This window comes from Arachis ipaensis, chromosome B07, assembly GCF_000816755.2.
Source record: "Arachis ipaensis cultivar K30076 chromosome B07, Araip1.1, whole genome shotgun sequence".
In the NCBI taxonomy this organism is placed as follows: Eukaryota; Viridiplantae; Streptophyta; class Magnoliopsida; order Fabales; family Fabaceae; genus Arachis; species Arachis ipaensis.
Genome location: NC_029791.2, coordinates 2,739,788 through 2,746,345, shown reverse-complemented (window position 1 = coordinate 2,746,345; position 6,558 = coordinate 2,739,788). Strand labels below are relative to the sequence as shown.

The 6,558-nt window shown below is 34.9% G+C and overlaps 2 protein-coding genes across 3 annotated transcripts; both read left to right on the top strand.

Moving 5' to 3' along the window:
- On the top strand, nucleotides 1–3,019 carry LOC107609395. Its single transcript, XM_016311353.2, has 6 exons — nucleotides 1–288; nucleotides 880–1,007; nucleotides 1,304–1,473; nucleotides 1,604–1,681; nucleotides 2,084–2,228; nucleotides 2,333–3,019. The coding sequence occupies exons 1-6, from the start codon at nucleotides 171–173 to the stop codon at nucleotides 2,747–2,749; spliced, it is 1,056 nt and encodes a 351-aa protein (XP_016166839.1). The 5' UTR covers nucleotides 1–170; the 3' UTR covers nucleotides 2,750–3,019.
- Nucleotides 4,262–6,423, top strand: LOC107609128 (uncharacterized protein At2g39795, mitochondrial). 2 transcript variants are annotated; one of them, XM_021106956.1, is made up of 3 exons: nucleotides 4,262–4,502; nucleotides 4,585–4,928; nucleotides 5,092–5,743. In XM_021106956.1, exons 1-3 carry the CDS (start codon nucleotides 4,317–4,319, stop codon nucleotides 5,144–5,146), a joined length of 585 nt encoding a protein of 194 aa, XP_020962615.1. In that variant the 5' UTR covers nucleotides 4,262–4,316; the 3' UTR covers nucleotides 5,147–5,743. The 2 variants fall into 2 exon arrangements, with proteins under 2 accessions (XP_020962615.1, XP_016166459.1); XM_016310973.2 differs by lacking the exon at nucleotides 5,092–5,743 and adding an exon at nucleotides 6,038–6,423 and having other exon boundaries at nucleotides 4,265–4,502.

The window sequence follows — 6,558 nt, the reverse complement described above, 5'->3', positions numbered from 1 at the left end:
TCGGCATCGTGTGTTTCTATTTTTCTGAACATAAATAAACAATTTTTTCTTTTAAATCCCTAAATACTAAGAACCTCTTTCTGGGATATTGTATTGTGTTGTGTGTGTATTTTTGATTCAATCGTGTTTGCACATACTTGTCTCTGTTTTTTGCTGTTTTGATTTTTTTGATGGATAAAGGTAAAGCTTCCAAGGAATTAGAAACCTCTCTGCAAAACCTCGATTTGAATCCCCAATCCAACGTCAAGAACAAAACTTCCATTGCAACTAACCACCATCAATTTCAAGGTAATTTGGTTTTGTATGTAATCAATTTTATTTTTTCCTGAGGTGGGGTGTTTTGTTTTTGTTTGTTTATTGGTAAAGCTTCAAACTTTCTGAGCTCTATGATGAATTGCACTTGCTTTGTTTTTGGGGTATGGTCAATGGAAATTAGAAGAAAAAAGAGGGAGGGGGGTTGGACAATTAATTAGCTTGTGTGAAAATTTCAGATTCAGTTCCAATTTATAGAAAATTTGGGAATGGTGAATAAAATACATTTGGAGCTTTTATTGAAGTTTGATTCCATATGATTATATACCTATTTTGATTATGGTAGCTGATGTTGTGAAAGTAGCAGATTGTATACTTAGGGATTTTCCTTTGAGGCTTAGAATCTGTGTTTGTTTATTGTGACTTGTGCTAATGATATTCAAGGAAGTTCAGTTTGAGTTTTGCACCTTAATAGGATTGTTAGAATGTGTTTTGTATTCTTTGATGGAGCCAGTATGTATGTGTCTTTGGTTGTCTTGAGGTTTAGGTAGTTTACTCGTGGATCATAGGTTTTGAGCCATGGCGGCGCCTTAATATGGTTCAATTTTGGGATAAAATTATATGCAGGACTACTGCCTAAGAAGATGAAGCCTCCAAGTTTGGTTAGCCTATGCATTGGAGTTATCGGAAAACATTTGGAGGATATTATTACGGATTTGGCGGAGATTGCTATCGGTTTGCCAGCTGAGATAAAGGTAGTTTTCTAGAGAATGATTCTACCTGTTAAATCTATTGATTGGTCATTTATTCAAGCATATATTTCTGTAAAGAAAAATTTCGAAGTTGTAGCCTGCGCAATGCGAATGCACGTAAGAAATGTTTGTAAACTTTTTCTCTAGGAGAGCCTTTTTGTGGGTAAAAAAAAAACTGCTTTATTGCTTAATTTCATGAACAACTTTATTCTTAAGAATCTTTTATTGCGCTTTGTACGGATAAAGAGGTCATGCATAAGATGCATTCTTACAGTTAAAGAATTAATTCTAAATGATAGACGGCAGTGGCAGCTATTGCGAGACGGAGAAAGTTGTTGAATGATGATGTCCTGATTGCATTAGCTGATACTTCTTGGGAATACCTTGATGTCTCTGGATCAGATGTTTCCGACATTGGCTTGATTAAAGCAGCCGAAGTATGCAGATCAATTAAAGCTCTGGATATAAGGTATAGGATTATGATTCTGTCGAAACAATTACCAAGCAAACACGTTTGCCGCCGTGTCTAGTGTGCTTTTTTTTATATTATACTTCTCTCTCTTTTTCAGAGTCACTTGATATATTGAGACTATTTGCAGCCGATGTACCAAAATCACTGCTACTGGTATATCCGAACTTGTGAAGCACTGCCGTTTATTAGAGACATTGAGATGCGGGTACGTATCTCTCATCATCCATTGTTAGTCATATTTCTGTTATAAAGTTTGCCTATTTTCAATGCTCAGAAGTTGAAAACCAGAAATTTTCTTAAATGGGCCATTTTAGTATTATGTTCATATGCCGGATTTCAATAGTTCGTATAAGTAAATTGAATTCTTTAAAAATGATCAAGATTCATGACATTGTTACATGCTTTTCTGTTCATAATGTCAAGATTTGACTTTGGTGCTTGATTTCTCCTCACAATGGTAACATTCTCTAAACTGGTGACTGGTGAGAGTTGTAGATAGCGAAAAAGTTCTCTCTCTTAACCTTTTTAAAAATAAAGTATATTTAGAAAGTGGAAATTTTTTTATGTAATTGAAGATTTAAGACAAGATTATTGGATAATGTTGCAGAGGGTGTCCGAGGAGCGATCATACAGCTCGGAGGTGCTTGAGTATATTTAAACCGAGGCTAGACTATGTCAAGGAGGATTCCTGGGAGGAGCTCGATACGAAAGAAATTTCCAGTGGCGCGCAATCACTCAGGTGGCTAGTATGGGTATGAAACTATTAAATCTTTCTCTTTTGTAATTGAATGCAGATCTTTGTCCTCACAAATGCATGAGTCATTAGACGCTTAATTTTATGGTTTTCTTTCTGCAGCCAAACATCGACAATAATTCGTTAGACGAGATATCTACCGAGTGTCCGCGGATCATAGTGAACCCGAAGTCATCTGTGTTCGGGTTTATGGGAACTCAGGTTCCTTGGGAAGCGTTACGAAATACCGTATTGGATGATGTGGCTGTGAAGGATATTGATCCCAAGACATGGAGAGGGCGTGGTTTTGCAGTGAAGCCCGCTTCGCCCTCTCCTTCAACCTCCCCCGAATTATCAGTGGCCGAGAAATTCCGGCTCGCCTTTGAGGAAAGGGACAACCGGTTAGCTCCAAAGCGAGCGAAAAATGCACGACAACACCAGCGTCGCGCGGTGCGAGAGTTAATGTTGATGAGCACAAGGGCTAAGGCAATGGTCTTGGCCTCACAAGCAAGCAAGTCTCTTCACAGCAGAAGCTCATAAAATTATCAGATCATGTGGTGTTTTATTACTTTGTATATATATGTAAGAAATTTCATTAGTTCTTCACTAAATTTTTAGAAAATTTCCTTCAACAAGTTGGAAACATCACGGGCTTGAGATGAATGGAGGTGTGAGGTTTTGACAAAAGTGCAAATTTATTTGCATGCTGCTTGGTTTTGATGAAATTGATAAATTTAAGATGAAATCTGAACAGAGTACTCTTAGATAATTCAATATCCATTCTCTAGAGACTATTAATTTTTTTTTCTTTTAATGTCAAATTTATAGTAATAAATAAGCAAATGCTTGGTTTATATTCTTGTTAATTTGTTATGGAGGTGTAAAAGCAAGATCAAACATGACAACACAAAATACTATACAGTATTTGTACATAATAATAATACGAGAAATATAAAAATTAAAAAAATATTGAGTTCAATCGCATATTTATTTTTATTTCTTCCAATATTTTCTAATTCGGTATTAGGTTGGGTTTGTTTCTGAGAATAGGATAAGATAAGACACTGATTTGTATTCTGTTTGGTGATAAACTAAAATAAATTATAAAAATTCAATTTATTCTCATTTTTTTATTCAAAAAATTTGAGATGAAAAATATAATAATAAAAAATATAATTATGAAAAATTAACAAGAATAATGAAAGAAAAAATGAAAAATAAGTTGTGTCCTTTTAGTGTCTCCGTGTTCTTCCTGTCAGGATGAACACAAAATATACTAATTCAGTGTCTCTGCTCTGTCCATGTTTCCTCTGTCAATTTGTGTCCTTGTGTCTCTGTCCCAGTGTCCTGTCTCTGTAAACAAATGCAGCCTAAATGACAGAAATATAAAATTTTGTGTTATTCTATTTGGTGATAAACTAGAACAAAAGATAAAAATCTAATTTATTCTCATTTTTTTATTCAAAAAATTTGAGACAAAAATATAATAATAAAAAATATAATTATGAAAAATTAACAAGAATAATGAAAGAAAAAATAAAAAATAAGTTGTGTTTCTTGTTAGTGTCTTCATGTCTTGTCATGGACACAAAATACACTAATTCAGTATCTCTGGATATATTGTCTTTGTTTATGTCTCCTTTGTCAAACACAATTTCATGTCTGTGTTTTTGTCTGTCCTGTTTCTGTCAACAAACGCAGCCTTAATGACTAGTTTATTGTAAATTTAAACTTTATTTAAGAGTATATTACTATTCAATGAATAAATTAATTATTTAACCAACTCAAATTGGTTAAATTATAGAGACAAAATTATGTATTCATATATTAATACAATAATAAAAATAATATTTTATGTAATGATGCCCTAAAAAATAAAATTTAATTGAAAAAATCGTTAAAAATATTTTATAAAATGACAAAATTAAACTAAAAAAATATAATCACCTAGTTGTGAAGGCAGTATAAATTTAAAATTTTTAATTTTTGTAAACCAATATTTTTTTTTTCAATTACTAGTTAATATTAGTCACCAAAAAAAATTACTAGTTAATATTAAGCTGAAGCTTAGAAGCAAGCAAGGCAGAGTAACTAGAAACACACCAAAATGTGGAAGAGAGCCTTCGTCGGCGCCGCCACGGCCGCCGCCGCCCTCCGCCGTCCATTCCCCTCGTTAATCCGCGGCGCCACCAGCAGCTCATCGTCCAACTCAATCTCTTCTGCCGTGAACTCGATGCTCCTCCGCTCCCTCAAAGACCACTATCTCGAAGTCGCCAAAATGAACATGCCCCCTGTAATGCTCTCTTCTTAAACCCTAAACCTCTCAAATTAGGTTTTATTTATTTATTTATTTTCTGATTCGTTATTTGTCGCAGAAAGTTGGACCTCCATCGCCGTTCACGATCGTAAAAGGCGCACTCGATTCTAACGGCCCTGTGCTGAAGCGGAACTACGGCGACGAAGAGATCACAATCTACGTCATGCGCTTGGCCGCCAACGACGACGAAGACGGCGACGGCGGCGGCGGTGGCGGAGTCATTGATCAACTGTTCATTCACGTGGATGTGTCGAAACCAAATCAGAACGAATGCTTGATGTTTCTGTGCGGATTATACGAAGATGCTCTGGGGATTCACTCAGTTTCAATGAGACCTAAGCTTCAAGAATCTGGTGGCGGTTACCTCCTCGTTCCTTCGCAATACGCTGGTCCATCTTTTGCGTAAGTTCACAATTTTTTATTTTTTATTTATTTTAAAATTTTATAGCTTAAAAGTTTGTGTGTTTGGTTCAGTTCCTTTGTTAGGGCATGAAATGATGCAGCTAATTGGTTAATGATGTTAGTTAAGCTCATTAGGAAGGTAATCAAACTCTGGTGTTCACAGGAACTGGAAAATTGAATTGCTGAACTCAAATTGTAAGCTCTTAAGAGTTTACTAGTAAAATTGTTACCTTGATTTGGGGACCTAAGCTTGTTATCAGTTTGATAAGCTTGCTAATTAGGGTTGGTTTTAGGTGGCAAATTAACAATTTTTCCTTTTAGTGAAAATCGTAGGCAGCTCTTCATCTACTTGGATAAATGTTGAAGAGTTTCTAGTCTAAGATAACAGAGAAACTTAAGTATTAGTTTTCTAAAAGCAAAAGGGTGCCTATTTTCTTGTTACTATGCCCTAAGGCAAGGAGGAGTTTGGTCGAATTGGAAGGGATGAAGCTTGTGTAGTTTGATGCATTAGTGGCGTTGTAAAGCTTAGACAAAGATTGTTTAATCTCTTTTTGCCAGAGTAACAGTTGATTGCCAAAACATGCCAACTCAGTACCCCGTTCACAGAGATTATCCCAGGGGCAAACGTGAGTCACAATTGCATATTTGGAGGACTAGATTAGGTAAATTGAAATTTGGGGGTTGAAAATGAGGCCGGGATCTAATTTCACGGGGGGCCAAAATGGGTATTAACTCGCCACATAGAAGAAGCATTCATTTTGGTTTAGACTTAGAGTTTGTATGGTCTTATTCCATATAGTTTAGGGCAAATTACATTTACATGATCACCTCCTCTAAGGATTCATGAAATTCGACTGGATTCTCCTCTATTTATGAAAACCTGTGCTAATTTCCCTCCAAGACTTAGAAAATAATGTAGTTCTAAATAAAACACAAACCAGAGCTAGGTGGAAATCAATGGCACTTGAACGAATAGGAGAGTCGGGTTGAATTTTAGCAAACCTCAAGGAAGGTTAATGCAAATGTAAATTTTGAAATTTTATATTTTTGATGTTTGTAAGTGAGAATGGTTCATGCTATGTTTGACGGATAAACATGTGAATTGACAGAGACCTAGATGAATCCATGAGGGATGCATTTCACAGTTACATAGAGGAGAGAGGAATAAACGAGAGCCTCTTCAAGTTTCTACAAGCATGGCTCTATGTTAAAGAACATCGAAATCTATTGCGTTGGTTCAAAACCATGGGCTTGTTCATTGATGGCAAGAAGCCTCTTACACCTTCTTCCTAATCCTCTCTGTTAGAGCATGTATTTTTGAAATGGACTCATATAGTGTTCAGTTTTCACAATATGAAATTATGAATTTAGAACTTGTTGAGTTTTGATTATATCTTATTTTTTATTTAGAGGCCCTAAAGTTTCTTAGTGGACTATTTGAGTTAATTATTTATTTTGGAGGCACTCTAAACAAATATAGTTACATGATTCATTGATCATACTACTAGTAATAAGTAGTACATCAAATTAAAAAAACGAACCCTTTATATAACAATAATATTCAAAATCTCGAGGTAATTTATTATTATTATTATTATTATTATTATTATTATTATTTGTTCAAGTTATG

Excerpts from the sequence above, each read along its gene's own strand:
- LOC107609395 (XM_016311353.2), top strand. The coding sequence starts at position 171 with ATGGATAAAGGTAAAGCTTCCAAGGAATTAGAAACCTCTCTGCAAAAC. Across the intron at positions 1,008-1,303 it reads GTTTGCCAGCTGAGATAAAG|ACGGCAGTGGCAGCTATTGC; the intron begins GTAGTTTTCTAG and ends TCTAAATGATAG. Across the intron at positions 1,474-1,603 it reads ATTAAAGCTCTGGATATAAG|CCGATGTACCAAAATCACTG; the intron begins GTATAGGATTAT and ends GACTATTTGCAG.
- LOC107609128 (XM_016310973.2), top strand. The coding sequence starts at position 4,317 with ATGTGGAAGAGAGCCTTCGTCGGCGCCGCCACGGCCGCCGCCGCCCTC. Across the intron at positions 4,503-4,584 it reads CCAAAATGAACATGCCCCCT|AAAGTTGGACCTCCATCGCC; the intron begins GTAATGCTCTCT and ends TATTTGTCGCAG. Across the intron at positions 4,929-6,037 it reads TACGCTGGTCCATCTTTTGC|AGACCTAGATGAATCCATGA; the intron begins GTAAGTTCACAA and ends GTGAATTGACAG.